General features: G+C 37.8%; 2 protein-coding genes across 2 annotated transcripts in view; both read left to right on the plus strand.

Annotated features, from left to right (window-relative positions):
• Positions 1-23184, plus strand: part of LOC111197398 (trichohyalin-like) — a 291642-nt gene that overhangs the window by 18392 nt on the left and 250066 nt on the right. The gene's annotated exons all lie outside the window — the stretch shown is intronic.
• On the plus strand, positions 8595-20329 carry LOC111196940 (GTPase IMAP family member 8-like). Its single transcript, XM_049475736.1, has 6 exons — positions 8595-8707; positions 10348-10407; positions 12962-13603; positions 13886-14524; positions 17758-18368; positions 20285-20329. Coding segments are annotated over exons 1-6 (1998 nt in total). The 5' UTR covers positions 8595-8706.

The raw sequence follows: 23184 nt of genomic DNA on the forward strand, positions 1-23184 counted from the left end.
AGTATAGTGTACAATGTATAGAGTAAAGTGCACAGAGTTCACCAACTTTCTGCAGTCAGTCACTACAGAACTCCAAACTTCATGTAGCTTCAGATTAGTTCAAGAACAGTAGAGTGTAGAGAGCTTCATGAAATGGGTTTCTATGGCTGAGCAGCTCCATATACTTTTGATAATATAGAATGTGTGTAAAATCTAGAGGTGAACACCTTTCACTGCTTTGACTCTTAGCAGTATGTGTGTGTATTGCACCGCCTGCTGGTCAAAACAGGCAATTCTGAATAATCTTTCACTTAAAAATTTAACAGAGTAAAGTGTGTTCATGATGTAAAGTGTATTAAATTCTATGTGTCTATAACAGGTAACAGCAAAAACAACAATTTATACAATCTACATTTATGAAAAGTGTATGAACATATATTAATGATCATTAGTGCTGATGCTGTTAAAGAAATAATTGACAAATTAAATAATTGAAATTTAATATATATATATATATATATGTTATATATATTATATATATATATATATATATATATATATATATATATATATATATATATATATATATATATATATATAAAATTTCTGGACTGTCAATATAAAATAAAATATTTGTTGAAGTTGTAGTGAGGTTGGTTTGTAAGACCAAAATAATAATACAGTTTCTATATTTCATATTGCATAACAAAACACTAGCTAACATTTAGCTCAATCCTGCACTGCTTTGTGGTTGGTAATTATGCCTTTTGCTCCACTCATCAGTGCTCTGTGATTGGCCATAACATCTTTAGCGCAACCCATTACTGCTCTGTGATTGGCTAAAACGCCCTTAGCTCAACCCATCACTTCTCTGTGATTCGCTAAAACATCCTTAGCGCAACCAATTACTGCTCTGTGATTGGCTATAAGACCTTTAGCTCAACCCATCACTGCTTTTTGATAGGCTATAACAATTTTATCTCTCTATCTAGAGAACTTGTGGATATAAGATGTACATAACTGTTAACTGTTTGTGTGATTGCTGTTCCATAAAGTGAATTATAAGATATTTAATTTGAAATCATAATTGAACATGTAATATCATATGAAAAAACTCAATAATGAGATCAGTAAGCATCCACCCATCGACACAGGGCTCTTTGTTCTCTGGAACGGGGCGTAGCCAGTCTTTAGGAAAGGTGAGCTGTGGAGGGAGGAAGATTCTGACTTTCACTCTGAAACTTCCTGATTCCTGATTTTCAGCTCACGAAATGGAGTCGACAGCAGGTAAGAAACAAACACCTGAAATCTTTTATTTAAAATGAGCAAAATATATGATTTACATCAAGCAGCACTTTAAATAACGTCAAGTTAAATTGTGGAATTAAATTTAATCAAACTCTGAACTGTAATTTAATCTACAGTTGTTGGAGCTGCAGATCTTGTTTACAAACACTCCTCAGATCTGCTGCAGCACTTTCATAATTACACTCATTACTTTATAACATGATTACTGTGGTATTAGATAGAAAGATGGAGTTCATCAGTATATTTAATTACCATTTCAGCCCTAAATCATTTTTTCTATTTATAATGATTTAAGTGAAATTTATGAGAAACTTTAAATACATTACATAACTACTACATATCAGATACCTATAACTAATGTATATAATAATCCTGTAAATTAGCGAGATGTAAATATAATTTATCTCAATAAACATAAAACATATCACCTGCATACATCACCTACATTTCCTGTATAACCAGTACAACTGCGTCAGAGACAGAGACAGCTGAGTGTATTTGTACGTACACGCAGCGGACTGGATAAAAATAAAAAATGATTTATTTTTAGGGTTATATGCAATTTGATATAGTGGTGCTTTTAACAGTGACCAGTAGCAGTGTGGAAATTGGCACCTAGCCAACAAATGGCACTTGTCACAAAGTGCTGTAGGGTTGCCACCTTTTAGAATTTAAAATAAGGGACGCCAACCACCTCCTGTGGGCCATGTCCACCCCAGGCCCAACACCTGTGGGCGGGGCACTCACAGCAGTGGTGTATTTTAATTTATACTGTTTTATTTTTTAATTGAAGGGGTAAATAAAAAGGCAATTAGTCATACTTAAAGCTTGAAATGCTTTATTAGCAATGAACACTTTCTCTTATAAAGTGCAATTAATTAAATCTTAATTGTGGTTGTGGGCTACAACACACTTTTACAATATAAACTAAATAAATTGAGAATGTAACTTTTTATGTGCATAACTATAGCTCTTTGAGCCATGGGAAATATTTTCTTAGATGACATTTCTTTTTACAGATTTCTGCGTATGTTGTGTTTATATTTGAGAGGAATACAGTGTCCAGTGATCTCTCTCTCTCTCTCTCTCTCTCTATATATATATATATATATATATATATACGGTTTGGTGCTGTGACTCTGTGGAGGTAAACTGGGTTCTGAAGCTCTGATGAAGCGGATGGTTTGGTGCTCATACCTGTCAAGTTTTGGACTTAAAAATAAGGGATTTTTTCCGCCGCCCCAACAGCCCAAACGAGGGAAAAAAAAAAAAAAAAAAAAAAAAATATATATATATATATATATATATATATATATATATATATATTTTTTTTTTTTTTATTTATTTATTTTTTTTTAATAGATCTAAAATTGAAGGGTGCACAAATTTACAAAAAGGACATGGATCAGATATATTCCATAAGTAAATAATAGTCCTAAGGGGCCTACACAATTAATAATCTTTCATTAATACTTCTTTCTATCGTTCAGTCCACTCCTGATCAGTTCAGTTAATTTCAGCCCTCTCCACATTTTCTCTCTCTCCAGCTCAACCATCTCTTCTACCCCTTCTAAATAATACATTACACCACAATACTTGAGATTTAAACAAATTCTAACAAACCCTAAAACTAGCCCTGAACTAATAGAGTTTGGAATGATAGTTATTGGCTGATCAGGCACATCAGGGCAGGGCATTATATATATATATATATATATATATATATATATATATATATATATATATATATATATATATATATATATATAGATAGATATATATAGATAGATGTAGATTTTTCTCAAACCCTGAATATCTATCTAGCTAATTCTAAAGTTAAGCTAACTGAGTCACAAGCTGTATTTTATTAAACACACAGTGGGTTTAATTTATCTTTTGATTCAGAGAAGAGTCTTTTGGTTAATTACCTTTCTTTTAGAAAAATCTCCGTATATCCAGATTAGTTTTAACGACAGCTGCTCCGACTAGCTGCCTGAACTCACAGCGAGGGGAGGGGCGGGGCTTCCCGCACATTAAACTGCGCTCCGCAAAACCAGCTAGCTGATTGTCTGTTTCTCCTGAAAGGTGGGACTTTCTCCTTGAACCGGCTCCACGATTGGTTAAGAGACACACAGCGGTCAGTGCATTGTCGCCTGTGGCCTATATATTTTTTTATTTAGTATAATACGGGAAATTTACGGGAAAATACTAATACGGGAGGATGGCGGGAAAGAGGAGTAAAATACGGTAGTTTCCCGGCCAAAACGGGAGACTTGACAGGTATGTTGGTGCTGTGAGTCTGTGGAATGAGACTGGGTTCTGAATCTCTGGTGAAGAGGATGGTTTGGTGCTGTGAGTCTGTGGAGGGAGACTGGGTTCTGAATCTCTGGTGAAGCGGATGGTTTGGTGCTGTGAGTGTGTGGAGGGAGACTGGGTTCTGAAGCTCAGTTGAAGCGGATGGTTTGGTGCTGTGAGTCTGTGGAGGGAGACTGGGTTCTGAAGCTCTGTTGAAGTAAACGGTTTGGTGCTGTGAGTCTGTGGGGGGAGACTGGGTTCTGAAGCTCTGATGAAGCGGATGGTTTGGTGCTGTGAGTCTGTGGAGGGAGTCTGGGTTCTGAAGCTCTGTTGAAGAGGATGGTTTGGTGCTGTGAGTCTGTGGAGGGAAACTGGGTTCTGAACTCAGTTGAAGTGGACAGATCAGTGCTGTGAGTCTGTGGAGGGAGACTGGGTTCTGAAGCTCTGTTGAAGTGGATGGTTTGGTGCTGTGAGTCTGTGGAGGGAGACTGGGTTCTGAAGCTCAGTTGAAGCGGACGGTTTGGTGCTGTGAGTCTGTGGAGGTAAACTGGGTTCTGAAGCTCAGTTGAAGCGGACGGTTTGGTGCTGTGAGTCTTTGGAGGTAAAATGGTTTCTGAACTCAGTTGAAGCAGACTTTTTGGTGCTGTGAGTCTGGTAGACCGGGTTCTGAACCACTTTACCTGAGCTTTAGAACCAGGAACCTGTTTCTCAGGGTTAGGATGTTTTGGTGTTGGTTTATTCACTATAAAATGGTAAGTGCAGATGCATGAATGTTTGATTAAATGTGTTAAATTTAGCTGTCAGCTACAAACACAGCGCCATTGGACTCGGTAATGTGGAATCCAGCAACAGCACTGTGTATTAATCTTGAGACTTATTTATACAACATAGCTTAGCTAGCTAGTATAAAACAGAATCATTTTAGTCATTTCTTGAGTATATAATAAAATGCTGAAAAAAACTGGGACTAAATCATTGACAGGGACAGACACTAACACAGTGACGGGAACGGGAACAGAGACGGAACTGGACACGGGTACAGGAATGCAGACAGAAACAGGGTTCAAAACAGGAATGGACATAGGTAAAAACATAGGTAAGGACCCTGGACTGGTATGAGTCTGAGTTAGTCTGTGAGGCCAGCCTGGGCTCAGTTCTAGGGTTCCGTTCTGGAGGTCTCTGCACAGTCCTAGGAGCGCAAGACCTGGGGCTGAACACAATCCTGGGAGTTGGCTCAGGAGCAGGTGCAGTGGAAGCGACGTATACAGGTTCTGGGGCGACTGTAGGCGCCGATGCAAATTCTGGGGCAGCGGGAGCCGCAGACGTGGGGAGCGCAGAACTGGCAGAAGTTGGCAATGGGATTCACTGATGAAGAGAGCGCTGGGATTCGTTGACGTGGGGAGCGAGGAGCCTCCGGGATTCGCTGATGCCACAGGAACTTCGACTGGAACCAGGAACGGAGGAGGCAGGACTGCCCTCGGAGGAAGCTGCAAGGGAGCATGGGCTGTTGCAGGGAAGTAGTTCTCCTCCTCAGAGCTGGACGCACGTGTGAGGAAGTCCTTAGAGACCCAGGAGTTGGACTCCTCAAACCATGCACCCTTGTTAGCCTCGCATCCGCTGTAGTTAGGGCCGAGGCTAACTGCACCAACCCCTAGCCCCCCCAATTTTGGATGCTACTGCCCTCCCTTTCTCCTCTGGCACTGGGTTGTGGAGGAGTCCTCAGCAACATACTCCTCCTGAGAGAAGGGCGGTTGGACGGATCGCCGACCTGCTTCCATACCAAGGATTACTTGCTGCGTCCATTATAGCGGTCATTTCTTCTGTAACGGCTGCAGCAAGGAAGGACATGGAGAGCGGACGAAAACGCAAGTAAATATTTATTAAAACAGAAAACAAACAACAAACCAATTAGCCAAAAACCAGGACTCTGAGTACAGACAGAAACATAAATGCAACTGAAACATCTATACACATTCAAAAACTGGCAAACTAACACTGAAGACACAAGGGATTAAATACGCACACAAGGCGGGAAAGAAAACAGGTAACACCTGGGGACTGGTAAGGAGGGGGCGGAGCTACAAATGAGCACATGTGAAAACAGTTAAGGAGGAGACACGTGAGCAATACACAAGGCCACGTGGAGAAATGACAGACACAGAGGAGGAAAGGTTAACAAACAGAGAAACACAAGTACAGAAAGGAAACGACAGTACAATGTATTTTTGTCAGGTGTCTTATGAGGAAACCAGTAACCAAAACAAATGTTTGATCATTATGGAGGCAAACAGAAGTTCTGGTTTACTTGAGCTAGAATACTTACACTCACCCTCTATACTCCAGTCCCGTTTATATCACCCACAAAAACATTGTATCAGCCTTGCTTACCCCCACCCAGCATCAACATGAGAGATACAGAGGTAGATGAGTTTTAGAGCAGAGAGCTGCTGCTCTCTTCCTCCTGCTCTGACACACACACACACACACACACACACTCACTCACTCACTCTATGTTTTTTTTTTCTGAATCATTGTTCCATTGTAATAAACACACCAATGCATTTATATTATACAAAAATGAAAAGTTTAATACTGATATCTAGATAATGTTAGAAGGGACTAACAGTCAATTTTTCTTCTGCTTCGAGTCAACAAGTAACATGAGTGAATGTTTGAATGTGTGGGCGGCTCAGCAGACCAAACAAAAACTGGTTTGGCCACTCTTAGCAGCAACAACTGCATTCAAGTGTTTGCACAAACTTGCAATGTGTCTTTCACAGCGTTGTGGAGGAATTTTCTTCCAGTCTGTACAGAATTTAATTCAACCACTTTGGAGGGTTTTCGATCATGAACTGCCATTTAAGATCATGCCACAGCATCCTAATCAGACATTTACTAAGCCACTTCAAAACCATCATTTTGTTTTTCAGCCATTGAGAGGTGGACTTGTTTGTTTGTTTGTTTTGGATCATTGTCCTGCTGCAGAATCCAAGTATGCCTGAGCTTGAGTTCACAAACAGAAGGATTCTCCTTGGATTGTCTGGTAAACAGCAGAATTCCTGGTTTCATCCATTACAGCAAGTTGGCAAAACAGCCCCAGACCATCACAATACCACCACGTTCTTTTTTACGTTTAATATGTTGTTCTTTTACTCAAATTATGGATTTCTTTTACGCCAGATGTAGCAGGACACACAAGTTCCAAAAAGTTCCACTTTTGTCACGTCAGTCCAAAGAATTTTCACCCAAAGTCCTGAGGATCATCAAGATTTTTTGGCAAATGTGAGACAGGCCATTGTGTTCTTTTTAGTCAGCAGTGTTTTTTGCTTTGGAACTCTCCCATGGAGACCATTTTTACCCAGTCTGTTTCTTATTATTGAATCATTAACACTGACCTTAACTAAGGCAAGTGAGACCTGCAGTTCTTTAAATGTTGTTCTGGGTCCTTTTGTGATCTCCTGGATGAGTTGTCCGTGTGCTTTAGGAATAATTTTGGTTGGCTGGCCATTCCTGGGAAGGTTCACCAGTGTTCCATGTTTTCTCCACTTGTAAATAATTGCTGCTGGAGTCCCAAAGCTTTAGAAATGACTTTGTAATCTTTTTCAGACTTATGATCCAATTTTCCAAGAAGGTGGCGCATGCACACACAGCAGCTTCTCTCTCTCCTGAGGAAGCAGCGTTTTCGTGTGTTTCTTGTCCTGTAAGTTGCAGTGTTTTTGTATGTCTTTGTCATGCGTTCATGTCTTAAAACGCACCTACAGCCGTGAGTTCCTGCTTGTGCTTGTTTCAGCACAACACACAACAAGAAGCTGCCACAGACACACAACAACAACTCCACAGACATTCAGGAGTACACAGAAACTGTCTCTGCCTACATCACCAAGTTTGTAGCCTAGAATTAATATATACATAAAAAATAGATAAATTTCGGTTATGCTAATAGCACAAAGACACTGAGCACATTCTAGTGATTTTCCTAGGTGAACCTTCCCAGTAGTGGCCAGCTGACTGAAATGATTGCAGGAGCATGGACAACTCATCCAGGAGGTCACAAAAGAACCCAGAACAACATCTAAAAAACTTCAGGTCTCACTTACCTCAGTTAGTGTTAATGATTTATTAATAAAAAGGAGAAAATGGTATTTATGGGAGTTCCCAGGCAAAAAATACTGCTGACCAAAAAGACCATAACAGCTTATCTCACATTTACCAAAAAAACATATTAATGATCCACAGGACATTGGATAAATATTCTTTATCTGATAAGACAAAAGTGGAACTTGAAAGGTGTATGTTTACGCCTTTACATTGAACAAGAACATCATACTGAGCATAAAACATGGTGGTGGTAGTGTGATGTTTAACAGACAAGAAGAACGTCTGGCCATCAGTTTGTGACCTTAAGCTCAGGTGTACTTAGGTTCTGTAGCGGGATCAATGATCCAAAGTCCACTTCTAAATAGCTTTAAAAAATCTAAATAAAGGTTTTGTAGTGGCCAAGTAAAAGTCTGTGGCATGATCTTAAACAGGATGTTTATGCTCAAAAACCCTCAAAAGAGGCCTAATTAAAACAATTCTGCAAAGAACAGGGCCAGAATACCTACACAGAGATGTAAAATATGCATTGTCAGTTATCAGTAAAGCTTGATTGCAGTTGTTGCCGCCAAGGGTGGTACAACCAAGTTTTAGGTTTAGGGGACAAACACTGTTTTACACAGGGCTAGATTGGTTTGGATCTTTTTTTTTTTTCCTTAAAAAAATAAAATGATTATTTGAAAAGTGCTTTTTATATTTCCTCAGGTTATATTTGTCTGATATTAAAATTTGTTTGATAATCTGAAACATGTAAGTATGACAAAAACAAAAGAAATCTGTGGGGGGTAAATACTTTTTTGTGCCACTGTACATGCTGCATGTTTAATCTATAGGTACGACATCACAAATGTCTTTGTTTGCTCTAATACTGCCTCAGAGACAGAATGAATAGGCTGGATAGATATGTTAAAGGGGCATATTTTTATGCTGTACATTTTTTATTGTAATTATTGTCTTTTCATGGTGTAAGTGTCAGCAGAGGAGACCGTTCCAGAAGGAAGAAATAGCCCTGATGCAGATCATCCAAACAGTAAGTTAACAAACTCATGATTAATTTTAATCTGAATGGAATTTATTACAATTGGCGTGTAAAATTGTGATAATACAATGTAAAATCATGGCAGTGTGTATAATGAAGATGTGTAAGTGCATCAAAATGAACAGGATTTATATTAACTATGACTATTATGTAATGCAATAGCATTATTGGCACATTGGAATTTTTAAGTTTAATTCAAGGGGTTGCATAAAAATATCCCATAATACGTTTAGTACCATTGTTCTATAAAGCCTGCTCATTTTAGGGGCTCAAAAGTAATTGAACAAATTAACTTTACTATGTCTTTTTTCAATACTTTGTTGAGAATCCTTTGCAGGCAATAACTGCCTGATGTCTGGACCTTCTGAATCTCACCAAACACCTTCTTTATGATGCTTTGCCAGGTCTTTACTGCAGCAGGTCTTCAGTTGTTTTTTTCTATGAAAGTGAAATGCTGCTTAATCAGGTTCAGATTTGGTGTTTGACTTGGTCACTGCAGAATACTCCACTTCTTTACCTTAAAAACTCCTGTATTGCTTTCGTTTTCAATATTTGTCCATTTGTACTTTTAAGCACCCTCCAATTTACCTTGCTGAAATGGGTTGAATCTGAGCAGAAAGTAAAACCCTGTACACTTCAGAATTCATCCTTCTGCTTCTACTTTCTATCATCAGTAGACACTAGAGACCCAGTGCCACCTAAAGTCATACATGGTCACGCCACCACCATGTTTTACAGAGGATATGGTGAGCTTTGTGTGAAGTTATTTTAGGCCTTCTCCATACTTTCTTTTTCCCCATCATTCTGGTACAGGATGCTCTTTACCTGTTGAGAGAATGCTGTTCCAGAACTGGGCTGACGAGTCTATTCATGATTTGCACCTTGTGGTAAACCCTCTGTATTTACTCTCATGGAGTCTTTTCTTTATGGTAGACTGAGATACAGATACACCTACATCCTGCAGAGTGTTCTTCACTTGGGTGGAAGTTATAAAGGCTTTTTTTTACCATGGGAAGGATTTTGTGATCACCCACTGTTGTCTTTTGTGGACCTCCATGTCTTTTTTGAGTTTACCACTGCGCTCTTTTTCCCCTCCCAGAATGTTCCAAACTGTGGAGTTGGCCTCTTTTAACATCTCTCTCATGGAATTTCTCATAAAGATGGTTTGTCTGTCTTCCATTAAGAGCTCCTCTCCTTTGAGATAATTTATCCAATTACTTTTGAGCCCCTGAAATGAGGAGACTTGATTGCAATTCCGAAATATTTCATAGTATAGTTTTGTTCAACCCCTTGTATTAAACCTCATATTTCCAAAATTACATATTTAATTGCATCTCTCCCTCCCACACAGTGACAATTACACAAAAAATAATTGAGATTCATATGTTTGAGTAATGCTCTTTATGTGCTAAAATGGTAATATTCTGCATAATATAGATACAATGCATTTTTGCACTTAATTACTAGTGGTATCTGTAGAGGTTATTTCATAAACATAATGGGGGTTGGGCAAAAAATTTATTGCCTGATGAAAGAGGTTGGATAGATATGTGAAAAGGGCATATTTTCCACCTCTAGTAAATGCTATACATATTTTGTAATTTGTATTAATTGTCTTTTTATTGTGTAAGTGTCAGCAGAGAAGACCGTTCCAACAGGAAGACATAGCCCAGATGCAGATCTTCCAAACAGTAAGTTAACCAACCTCATTTTTATTTGAATGGGTTTTATTAATTGTCCTTGTATCCAGAGTGACAGGAAAGACTGTTCATATAAATTTAGATTTTGCTCTAATTGTTTCTTCAGTGTCTGTGAGAAGGATGGTGAAGGTGGGCAGGCCAAAATGTCATGCTGGCCAAACACAGGACAGATACAGATCACAATATTTATTAATGGGGCTAAGCTTAGAGATAGTGAGGGACAGGCAGGGTCGGTTACTAAAGGACAGCATAAACAAACAACATACCAAAAGGGATAGTGAATCAGTCCAGGGTCATACACAGCAAATCCAATGGCAGAAGTAATTTGATAAACAAAAATGGTCAATAACAAGGCAGGAAATATAACAGACAAGGCAAAGTGATAGTCAAATACAAAATGGATCAGTTACAGTAGCCGTAGCATTCAGTGAAGTGTGAGAGTTCCACTGAGACTGCATGCTGGAAACCAGAGGGGAAAGTCAAGAAAAATCTACAGTCCTGTTCACAATGGAGCTGGTTTAAAAGCACAACATATCAAAATTACTGCTAGCATAACACGCACATTAACAATCACCAATATATTTACTAAAGATGTTTTATTGTTATCATAAACTATCCACACATTATACAATTCTAAAACACTATACACTATATTGCCAAAAGTATCCGCTTACCTGCATAGTGTTTTTGGAAATATAGTGCATAATAAGGTTATATGATAGCATAAACAACAGCTTTAATCATACATTTGAATCATACTCATGACTAATTCTCCCAAAGGCCAGCTTTCTTATTTTTTTATTTTATTGAGGTTTCCAATAGAATAACAAATTGTGTTTACAAGGACAACATACAGAACTCATAAAATAAACAAGTTTGTTCCACAGTACCTGTATCTGCAAAGAAAAGAAAAATATATAATTGTGACTCCTCTTTTTAACAAATAATGTTCAAATTTTCACAAATGTTTTTCATTTTCTTCAATGTACCGTATCTCACAAAAGAGAGTACACCCCTCATATTTTTGCAAATATTTTATTCTAACTTTTTAATGGGTCAACACTGAAGAGATGACACTTTCATACAATGTAATGTTCAGTGTACAGCTTGTAAGAAAGTGTAAATTTGCTCTCAAAATAACTCAACACAGGGCACCGAGCAGTCTAATGTCTGGTCCAGCAGTCTAGTGCTGCCAGTATGAACGGGAGGTTGCAGGTTTGAATCCGTTTCATGTAGCTCTGCCATCAGCTGCTGGTTCCCTGCAGAATTGGTTTGCTCTTTCCCCATCACACTCAAAGGTAGCGCCAGGTGTCTGTAAAATTTTGGTGTTTTGGGATTAATTTTATCATACTGGCTACTGGATATTCAGCATGGCACTTTATGGCAGGAAAACTCTCTGATGATGTGAGAAACAGAATTGTTGCTCTCTACAACACTCTAAAACTTAGATACAGCATGATGGCAAAACAGGTTTTCAGGAGGAATATCATTTAGAACATTCCTCCACAGTGTCAACCAAAGAAGTCCAAATGTTCAGCATAATATGCAGAAGTTTTATTAAAAAAAAATAGACACAAGTATTGCTAGCATTGCCGCAGAGCTCAGTGCTCAGACCATGTGCCATATACACTGCATGACACTGTCCTAGAAGAAAGCCTCTTCTGAAGTTGATGCACAAGAAAGCCTTCAAAAAGACAAGCAGTCCAAAAGCATGGATTACTGGAACAATGTCCTATGGTCTAAAAAGACCAAGATAAATAATGGCAGCCACACAAAATATTGACATCTTGGGAACAATTTGGCTATTTTCACTCAGGGCTGTATTCAATTTTGTTGCCAGCAGTTAAGACATAAATGTCTGTGTGTTGAGTTATTTTGAGGGCACAGCAAACTTAGACTCATACTTGCTTTTTTGAGATCTTACCCTATGAATGCAAAATGCATTGATCCGTTCTGTCCATCTGTAGTCAAACCCATGAACAAACCTCAGAATGTAAAGGGCCACCCACGCCGTGGTCTTCCCACCACCAGAAGGAGGCCATGCTCTAAGCCTGGTGGTAATCAGCACGATTAACTACAGCTGGTGTCACTACCTCATAGGGGCTTCCCTCTGGTTCAGCGGTGCATGAGTATTGAGTATTTCCGTCTGAAAACCAGACCACACCGATTGTTCTAGCGAGCTCCTCAGAGTTGCCAAGTCTCTCTCTGTACCCTTTAACCTTTCTGGGAACAGTTTATACTGGGCTCAATTCACAGAGGTTCTCTTTACTTCTTTTAGAACTACCTATATCACTCTAATTCCTCCACCTCGCTGGTCTTTTTACCACAAGGTTGACACTCTCTCCTTCTTTCTCGTTAAAAAGAATTCGAGCCCGCTCTCAGTGTTTTATATTTTTACTTTTTCAACATCTTTCTGCTGCTCTGTGTCTTTATTCCTTTCATTTCACAACAGTACAGCAGTTCTTTCTACTCTCACACCTGTGTGAGAGTGTGATACAGTGTACAGATTTTGTTCTAATTTGCTGCACTTTGTGTCCAGTTTCAGAGCTGAGGATTGTTCTGCTGGGGAAGAACAGCTCAGAGATCAGCAGAGTGGGGAACTTTATTCTGGACAGAGAGGTGTTTGATCCTGAATCTCCTCCTCCTTCAGTAGAGCAGCACAGTGAGAGAGCTGGAGGAACAGTGGAGGGAAGATACATCACCATCATCAACACACCTCACCTGTTCCATCCTCAGCTCTCCCTGACTACACTGCACAACAGAGTGAGAGAGTGTGCATCTCTGTGTTCTCCTGGGCCTCATGTTCTAATGCTGGTTCTACAGCCAGATGATTTCACAGAGACAGACAGACACAGGCTGAATCACATCCTCCACTGTCTGTCTGAAGATCCTCATAAACACACCCTGGTAGTAACAACCCATCTACTGCAGTCAGACTCCTGTGTAGATCCAGCTAAAGAGAACGTATCTCAGAGGATCATCACTGAATACACTAACACACATGTAGAGTTCAGCAGGGGATGCAGTCGCTCTGATCTTGTGGAGATGGTGGTGAAGATGGTTGTGGAGAATGGAGGGAGTCATCTAAAATGGAAGGAATTTGAAGATGCTCCAGTTGCGATTAAACAGCGACAACATGAACAAACAGCACAACGAAAAGTCTCGGAACAGAGCACAAAGGAAAAATGTAAGAATACTTTCATTAATTAAAATTAGACTGTAGATATTTTATGTTGACTTTTGTTTTTACTGCTAACAAATTACTAAAAAAATTATAACATTTCTGAACCAAACTATTAAACTATTTTTAATCTGTTGGATTTTTTGTGTTTTTTATATGAAGGAGAATAAAATGAGAATTAAATCTGACAAACAGAAATTATAGTTTGATCTTTTACAATGTAGTCACATTTCACAGAATGAAATTTCCTCTGCATCTAAGCCTGATCCACAGTTTTAACTCTTTCAGGGTCTGAGAGGCTGAATCTGGTTGTGTGTGGGAGTGAAGGATCAGTAAAGTCCTCTGTATCAGATCTAATACTGGATCAGACAGAGTTCAGTGCAGAGTCCAGATCAGTGTGTGTGAAGAGAGAAGCAGAAGTATGTGGACGTCTGATCTCCCTGGTGGAGCTTCCAGCTCTCTACAGCTCTCAGCTCTCAGAGGAGGAAGTGATGCGGGAGACTCTCCGCTGTGTCTCTCTCTGTGATCCTGGAGTTCATGCTTTTCTCTTCATCATTCCTGAGGGACGTCTCACTGATGAAGATAAAGGAGAACTGGAGAAGATCCAGAGAATATTTGGATTGAAATTGAACAGCTACATCATAGTCTTCATCAGTACAGAGAATCTGAAGGATGCAGTGTTAGATGATGTTATTAGGAAAGTAGCTGAATCTGGTAAAGTACATGTTTGTGTTTTGGAAACCAACATAGACAAGTCAGTAATTCTGCAGAAAGTAGAACTTGTGGTTGAGAAAAACAGTGGAAGCTGCTACACATCTAACATGTATTTAGAAGCACAGGTGGAAACACAGCTGAAATACAAATCTGAGATTAAAGACCCTAAGAAAAACATTCATAATCTAGAAGAAAATAAACTCAAGACTAAAGGTAAGTGTAGGTTAATATTACTCTGTATTCATAAACAGAAAAAGACACAGTGAAACACAATGACACAACAGCTATGTCACATGTAGTTGAACAAACAGTTGTTGTTGTTTTTGAGTTAATTCTCATATCCAGGCGACATCTGCCAGGGAACACGTGAACAAGTATATAAATAAAATTAAAAATGATTAAAATTATTCGAGTGATTTAAGATTAGAGTGGATAAAGACGGGGCTCACACATCATAACCACACATTTCTATGATAGATATTTTCCTGATTTTGATCCGTTTTTGTATATACTATCTCCTGAGCATAAGTGTGAACATGAACATCAACAATAAGACTAAAAATTTACACCAAACTGATCACAATATGACTACATCTTACCTAAAATTAGTATAAAGCTACAGTGCCTTACAAAAGTATTCAGCCCCCTTGAACTTTTCAACCTTTTGCCATATTTTAGGCTTCAAACATATACAAACATAAGCAAAGATATGAAATTGATTTTTTTTTGTGAAGAATCAACAACAAGTTGGACACAATCGTGAAGTGGAATGAAATTTATTGGATAATTAAAACTTTTTTTTAGAAATAAAAAACTGAAAAGTGCGGCGTGCAATATTATTCAGGCCTTTACTTTCAGTGCAGCAAACTCACTCCAGAAGTTCAGCGAGGATCTCTATATAATCCAATGTTGACCTAAATGACAGATGATGATAAATAGAATCCACTTGTGTGTTATCAAGGCTCCGTATAAATGCAGCTGCTCTGTGATAGTCTCAGAGTTCTGTTTAAAGCACAGAGAGCATCATGAAGACCAAGAAACACACCAGGCAGGTCCGAGATACTGTTGTGGAGAAGTTTAAAGCCGGAGTTGGATACAAAAATAATTTCCCAAGCTTTAAACATCTCAAGGAGCACTGTGCAAGCGATCATTTTGAAATGGAAGGAGTATCAGACCACTGCCGTCCCTCTAAACTTTCAGCTCAATCAAGGAGAAGACTGATCAGAGATGCAGCCAAGAGACCCATGATCACTCTGGATGAACTGCAGAGATCTACAGCTGAGTTGAGAGACTCTGTTCATAGGACAACAATCAGTCGTACACTGCACAAATCTGGTCTTTATGGAATAATGGAAAGAAGAAAGCCATTTCTCAAAGATATCCATAAAAAGTCTAGTTTAAAGTTTGCCACAAGCCATCTGGGAGACTCACCAAACACGTGGAAGAAGGTTCTGTGGTCAGATCAAACCAAAATCGAACTTTTTGGCCACAATGCAAAACGTTATGTTTGGCGTAAAAGCAACACAGCTCATAACCCTAAACACATCATCCTCACTGTTAAACATGGTGGTGGCAGCATCATGGTTTGGGCCTGCTTTTCTTCAGCAGGGACAGGAAAGATGGTTAAAATTAATGGGAAGATGGATGGAGCCAAATACAGGACCATTCTGGAAGAAAACCTGTGGGAAGCTGCAAAAGACCTGAGTCTGGGACGGAGATTTATCTTCCAACAAGACAATGATCCAAAACATAAAGCAAAATCTACAATGGAATGGTTCACAAATAAACGTATCCAGGTGTTAGAATGGCCAAGTTAAACTCCAGACCTGAATCCAATCGAGAATCCGTGGAAAGAGCTGAAAACTGCTGTTCACAAACCGACGCTCTCCATCCAACCTCACTGAGCTCCAGCTGTTTTGTAAGGAAGAATGGGCAAAAATTTCAGTCCCTCGATGTGCAAAACTGAGAGAGACATACCCAAAGCGACTTGCAGCTGTAATCAGAGCAAAAGGTGGCGCCACATATTAACACAAGGGGGTGAATAATATTGCACGCCCCACTTTTCAGTTTTTATTTCTATTTTTTTTTAAATATCCAATACATTTCGCAATTGTGTCCCACTTGTTGTTGATTCTTCACAAAAAAATTACAATTTCATATCTTTATGTTTGAAGCCTGAAATGTGGCAGAAGATTGAAAAGTTTACTTTTGCAAGCCACTGTATGTGCTTCGTTGAAAAAAAACTTTTCTTTAATGTTGACACAATGTTGATAATGAAACATAAAAAAGCGTAATTGTGTAGACATGAATTACTTGAAACCCTGAGCTAATGTGTATATAATTGTCAGCTCAGACCCACTCCATCTGCTGATATGAATTTCTGAGTGTTTAACCTGCAAACAGAGGTTCAAAGACTTTGAATCACCAGCCTTTTAAAAACACTTAACTAAAATCAGTTTCCATAAGAAACCTAAAGACTAATTATGACCTGGAAATTGATACTTATCTATGTCCCTAGGTAGGTGCATGGGCCATCCAGCTTTTATAGCCTTGAGTGGGTGGAGAAAATTGCGGGTGCAGGGGGTGATCCAGTAGACCTGCGTAAAGAGAAACATTAACTGTTACATTTTGATGTGTTTGATATTGTTAATGTTAAAAATAACAATTAAAACTACCAACATTAAAGATAATAATGACTTCATATAAATGACCCCACTACCACTATGTCTACTACTTTTACTAATATTAAAATTAAAATGTTTTTTAATAAATTTAATTAAATTGTCATAAAAATTATCCTACAGTTGCAAAACAATTTTATATTAGGAATATAATAATTGTTCAGGTTAAACATATCACTAATAACAACTACTATTAGTATAAATTGTAGTATACTGTACAATACTATAATAAATTCAATAACTACTAATATGTGAGATTATGAAGATGTTTATTTAAAAAAAGAACAACAAAATCTCAGCAATAAATACTATTACTATTTTCAGTCTCTCCATTTTGTGAAATGAACTAATCTGGTTGCTTTGTTGCTTTAGTTGCTTGTATTATACACACAATTATGAGAGGTTATCTCTCTCTTACTGTCACTGTAGATTTGCATATTGCACTGCTGTGGTTTAAAGTTAGTGCTTGGGGGTATTCTTTTGGGGTTGCCTGGATGACCTGATAGCAAGTATTACACCTGGGTTTGGGAATAATGTTGGATCTGGTGAACTTTTCAAAGCTGGCTCTAAAATGTTGCATAAAAGTACAATAATGATCATGATAATAAATATGATCCAAACTAAAATCAAATAAATGCAACTACACTCCATTCTCAGCTAATACATATATATTCTGAAACTATATTGGAAATAAATATCTTAACTTTTTAATAATAATTTGTTTTATTGTTGTTTTTTCTTTTTTTTCATCATGAATCTTTGTAGAATCTTCCTCAGATACAGGAGATCTAAGAATTGTTCTCATGGGGAAGACTGGAGTGGGGAAGAGTGCTTCAGGAAACACCATCCTGCGTAAAGAAGTCTTCAAAGAGTTAAGTTCCTCTAAGTCAGTTACCAGCGTCTGTCAGAAACAATCAGCTGAAGTCAGACGGAGACGGGTCACTGTGATCGACACTCCAGGACTGTTTGATACGAGTATTTCTAATAAAGAAATCATAAAGGAAGTCACTAAATGTATCACCATGGCTTCACCAGGTCCACACGTCTTTCTGCTGGTGCTGACAGTGGGACGCTTCACACAAGAGGAGAAAGAAGCAGTGAAGATGATCCAAGATCGGTTTGGTGAAGAATCCAGAAGATACACCATGGTGCTCTTCACCAGAGGAGATGATCTGAGGAAAATGAGCATTGAAGATTATATTAAAGATTCTGACCGCAGCTTACAAAACATCATTGACAAGTGTGGAAACAGATACCACGTGTTCAACAACAGAAATACTGAAGACCAAACCCAGGTCACTGATCTACTGGAGAACATCGACTCCATGGTGGCAGTGAATGGAGGGAGCTGCTACACTAATGAGATGTTCCAGAAGGTGGAGAAATTTCTACAAGAAGAACAGCAGAGAATCCTGAAGGAGAAAAAGGAGGAGATAGAGAGAGAGAAAGAAGAACTGAGAGCCAAACATGAAGCTGAACTGGAGAAACTGAAGAAGATGATGGAGGAGAAACAGAAAAATCTGGAAAAGCAGAGAAGAGAAAAGGAGGAAGAATTTCAGTCTCAAATAAAAGAGGAGATGAATGAGGAAGGAAAGAAAGAGCTGGATGAAAAATTTAAAGAACAGAGAGAGGTTTTCACAAAGGAGATGGAAACGAAAGAGCAGAGTCTTAAAAAACAGATGGAGAAAGATCTGCAATATCAGAAAGAAAAGTACGAGAGGGAGAAACAAAACATATGGAATCAGGCGAAGATGTTTGCAAGGTGGGAGGCAGAAAATATATTCTTTGCTAAACTAGAAGCAGCAGCAACAATGGGCTTTACAGGTCCTGTGGCAGGAGCAGCTTTAGGAGCAGTAGTAGGGGCCATAGCAGGGCCAGTAGGTGCAGCAGTAGGAGCACTAATTGGAACAGCAGTAGGAGCACTAATTGGAACAGCAGTAGGAACAGCAGTAGTGCTGACTGAAAATTGAGTAAAAGTGAGTAAAAATAATGTAGGACAGGTGATGAAACAGTATGTGTTTGTTGGGTTAAATGTGTGACTTAAAGGCTTTATGAAATCCATGTGGAGTTTTACCTATTTATCCCATGAAATTCTCACTCAGATTCTCACTAATGTCTGTTACTTTACACAACAACTTACAGCTTAGATATTTTAATTGGGACACCTGCTTATTTATATTTCTTTAGTGTATTTAAAAAGAGTTCGTTCTGCTTTTGTTGGAGTAACTGTCTCTACTGCCACATAAAGACTTTCTCCAATACAACAATACTTGCAGACAAGCAGTGTGTGTGTGTATTTGTATCTGTGTTAGCAATAGCTTCCACTTGTAGTATCTGAAAGAAACATAGATATAGTTTATGTCCATTTATGTCATATAATGAGAATAAATTACACTATGAATATATAATAGTGAATATATAATTAGCAGAATGAAATTGCTCTCTTGTTGAGCAGATTTGATTGTTTTCGGGTTTGTTGTGGGTTAAGTTTGCTGATTAGGTTTTTACAGAAGCTTTAATCACACAATCAGTAACATTAACAGTAAAGCTGAATTCTGCATTTCTGCAGGTGAAAGACAATGCCGGCACAAATGATTAATAAACAAATCTGTCATTATATATTTAATTAAATGTATTCATGGAAAGTATTTTATTATGAGCTGTGAAATATAAACCCTGAGGAAATCTGCAACTTCATTTAAAATGTGATAAAGCATGTAGCAAGTAAAACTGTTTGCAAACGGTCTGAAGGTCAGGCTGTGTTAATATTCTTTATTATCTTTATATCTACTGATCATATTCAAGTTTATGATTGTTCATTTAACTAACAGTGATTGTACTTAAATGTGGCTTCTAATAAACTCATTTACTCTTACTTTTGTAATTGTGTTTATTAATGCTTGTTTGTTCTGCAGTACAAAATTATGCAGAGGTCTAAATTACCATGTGTTTCACTCTATATAACACTGTTATAACCAGTATCACAATTACTATTCTTATTATATCCTAGTAAAGCACACAGTAGTACATCATTCATTAACACTCCTTCATTATCTAGTATTGAATGTGGTCCATGCACTTAAAGACCTTAGCAGAAATGTTTTTTACAAAACACTAATATAAGAAGTAATAAAACGCTCATATTGTATCCTGTTAGATTAAGCTAATTAAAATTATTTAGTCAATTATTCTGGTTAATCAGTTGAGAGCAAAGCTGGCTACACAGCAGTTATGAACCAAAACCAGGTTCTTGAAAATCAAGTCTAAATCTTTTTCTTATTTTTTGTTTTAGTCTATAAATCACCTCAGACTGAAGACTGGAATTGCTGCAGTTTGAGCTCCATTAACTGATGCTGAGTAAATGTTTCTTAAATGAATAAACATTCTTTATGAAAATTCTCCAAGAAGTGGAGAACATTTCTCTACAGAAAAATTTGTGTGTAAAAGTCACTCCTTATCTCTTTCATCTCTACCAGTATGTGTGTGTGTACTGCACCCCCTGCTGGAGTAAAGTGTGTAAATAATGTAGAGTGTATTAAAGTGTTTCCAGTTCACAACAATAACAACAATTTACAGTTTTGTATGAATGATCATCAGTGCTGATACTATTAAAGAAATAACTGACATTTAAATAATTATAATTCAGCTTAATTTAGTACAACTTATATTACAATTAATTAATATTAATAATCGATTTATGTATTCTCCTTCCTGGACTGTCTATATAAGATAAAATATTAAATATTCAAACTGTGAGGTTGGTCTGCAAAACTGATTACAATAAGTAAATATGATATCACTGTTTCTCTATTTTATGTTAAATTACAATATTTTACAGGTATTATATATATTACAAAATAACTGCTCTGTGATTGGCTATAACAAATTTCGCTCAATCAATAACTGCACTGTGATTGGCTATAACACCTTTAGCTAAACCCATCACTGCTCCGTGAATGGCTACAACACATTGGCTAAACCCATCACTGTTCTGTGATTGGCTTTAATTCTGTTAGCTAAGCCCATCCCATTAATTTAAAATCAGAGCAGGAATATAAGAAGAGACACAGCGCGGCTCTACTGAACATAAACTACTAATAAATACATCATATTATCATCACACACACAGAGGACATTCTTCTGAAGAAGAACTGAGTGTTACTTTCACTTTCACAGATCATGTGACCTCAGTGGCTCCTCCTCCTCTTCTGCAGCAGCTCTGATTTCACAGTGATGGAAGATTCTGGAATAAAGTGCTGTGTTTAATGAGCAGAGGTGGAAAGTAATTAATTACATTTACTCAAGTTACTGTAATTGAGTAGATTTTATGAATAATTTGTAATTAAAGAAGTTTTTAAAATAGGTAATTTTACTTTTACTCAACTACATTTTGACACAAGTAATTTACTTCGCTACATTGGAAAACTCCCCGTTACTGAGAAAAAAATAAAATGCTGGGGGAAAAAATTTGTCTGAATTAAAAAAAAAAACAAGGCAATAATGTCTTCATGCAATGCAAAACGCTCCCCGCTGGACAGAGCTGTGAGCTTTCAAAACTTCCATATCAAACCTGCAAAAGTATGTGGTGTAAGTATTTTTATCATTAAACAATCTGCTTAAATGTAAAAAAAAAACATGAAAATAGCAGTTAAAGCAGAGCAATGGCAAGTTGAAAAATCATAATGAATTGTAAAACTATAAAATTACAGTTTATAGTCACCTATATTACCATAACTTTTTAATAGTAAAGAAAAAAAAGGATCATAGAAACCTATTCCACTTGTTCTTGAAAATGTTTTATGGGGTGGTCTGAAAAAATACTACCTGAAAGGTCCAAATTATTATGTGGAATAATAGTTCTTTAAAAACAATTTAATTTATGATTTATTGTACTTTTTAACATCAAATAATTAAAAGTAACTATGTAACTTTTACTCAAAGTACTTTTTAAATTGAGAACTTTTTTACTTTTACTCGAGTAGATTTTTAGATGGGTACTTTTACTTGAGTAGAATTTTAGCAAAGTAAAGGTACTTTTACTTAATTACAATTTTTCAGTACTTTTTCCACCTCTGGTAATGAGTGTAGAACAGAGTAAAGCTCTGACTGTAATGATTCTGTAAATATCAGAAAACAGCAGAGTAACACCAAGTCCAGAAACTGATGTTTAAATAAAGTCTTTAATTCAGCAGTTCTGTAAACTATCACTGTTTCTTTATGATTGATGGTAGTTGAGGTAATATATGTAGGGGTGTTTTTCTCTCCTGTATTTAACTCCTACAGTGGTACTGCTGGTTAATCTGCAGGGACTATAAATAATTAACTCCCAGCAGGAGCTCACACCAGGAGGGTTTCAGTATTTCATTAAGGCCTTAAACCTTAAAGTTCTCATTCCATCATTGGCCCCGGTGTCACCCTCCCCACGGATTCCCGCCCTCTCCCTGCAACATTGTTAACATTTCTTTCAGCTAAACTAACGCTACTAAACTAAACCTTAGACTTGATGATTCTGTGCTTGGGCAGTTTTACCATGTTGAAGTCCCAGAGTCCGCTCTATATCATAAAATCTGACACCTGACTGTTCTGTCGAGTTGTGCTGAATTGTCAAACTGTGCTTCCCTAGTGTTTATTTAAGGACTCTGTAAAACATGAAATCAACCGGAGATCCGATTTAAACCTATAGTTACTTACACAAGATAGCTTACATTAACTAGCTGTGTAAACAGAAGTTCCTCCTCTTTAGCTATAGCTTCTTCTGCTGCAGCCCGGCTTTAGCGCTGTCTGTGGGCGGTCCTGAGCCGAGGTGGGACGTGTTCAAGTCCATCAGCATCGAACCAGGTGCTGATGTGATAAATAATACTAGACTCTATATAAACCCTAAACTGATGATATGATGATATAAACATCACAATCTGATGTTCTAACTGTGTTGATATTTGTGATAACAGCACGGCCTTCTCACGCTAAATCTGTATCACTCCACAGACGTGTTGTTAAGTAACGGCATTTACAAACAAGACCATCCCCTCCACCAGCAGCACCAGCAGCAGTATTAGCTTAGCACAGGCAAGCCAAGGCACGCCCGCCTGCAGCCTGCTGTATATGAAATAAAAAAAGAAAGAAAATCCCCCAGTCACCTCGGCCGCAGTCTCACAGCCTGAGCAGAAACCAGCCAAGCAAAGCTAAGCTAAG

Source organism: Astyanax mexicanus, chromosome 3 (genome assembly GCF_023375975.1).
Source record: "Astyanax mexicanus isolate ESR-SI-001 chromosome 3, AstMex3_surface, whole genome shotgun sequence".
In the NCBI taxonomy this organism is placed as follows: Eukaryota; Metazoa; Chordata; class Actinopteri; order Characiformes; family Acestrorhamphidae; genus Astyanax; species Astyanax mexicanus.

Excerpts from the sequence above, each read along its gene's own strand:
- LOC111196940 (XM_049475736.1), top strand. Across the intron at positions 13,604-13,885 it reads ACAGAGCACAAAGGAAAAAT|GGTCTGAGAGGCTGAATCTG; the intron begins GTAAGAATACTT and ends TAACTCTTTCAG. Across the intron at positions 18,369-20,284 it reads CTAATGAGATGTTCCAGAAG|TCTATAAATCACCTCAGACT; the intron begins GTGGAGAAATTT and ends TTTTTGTTTTAG.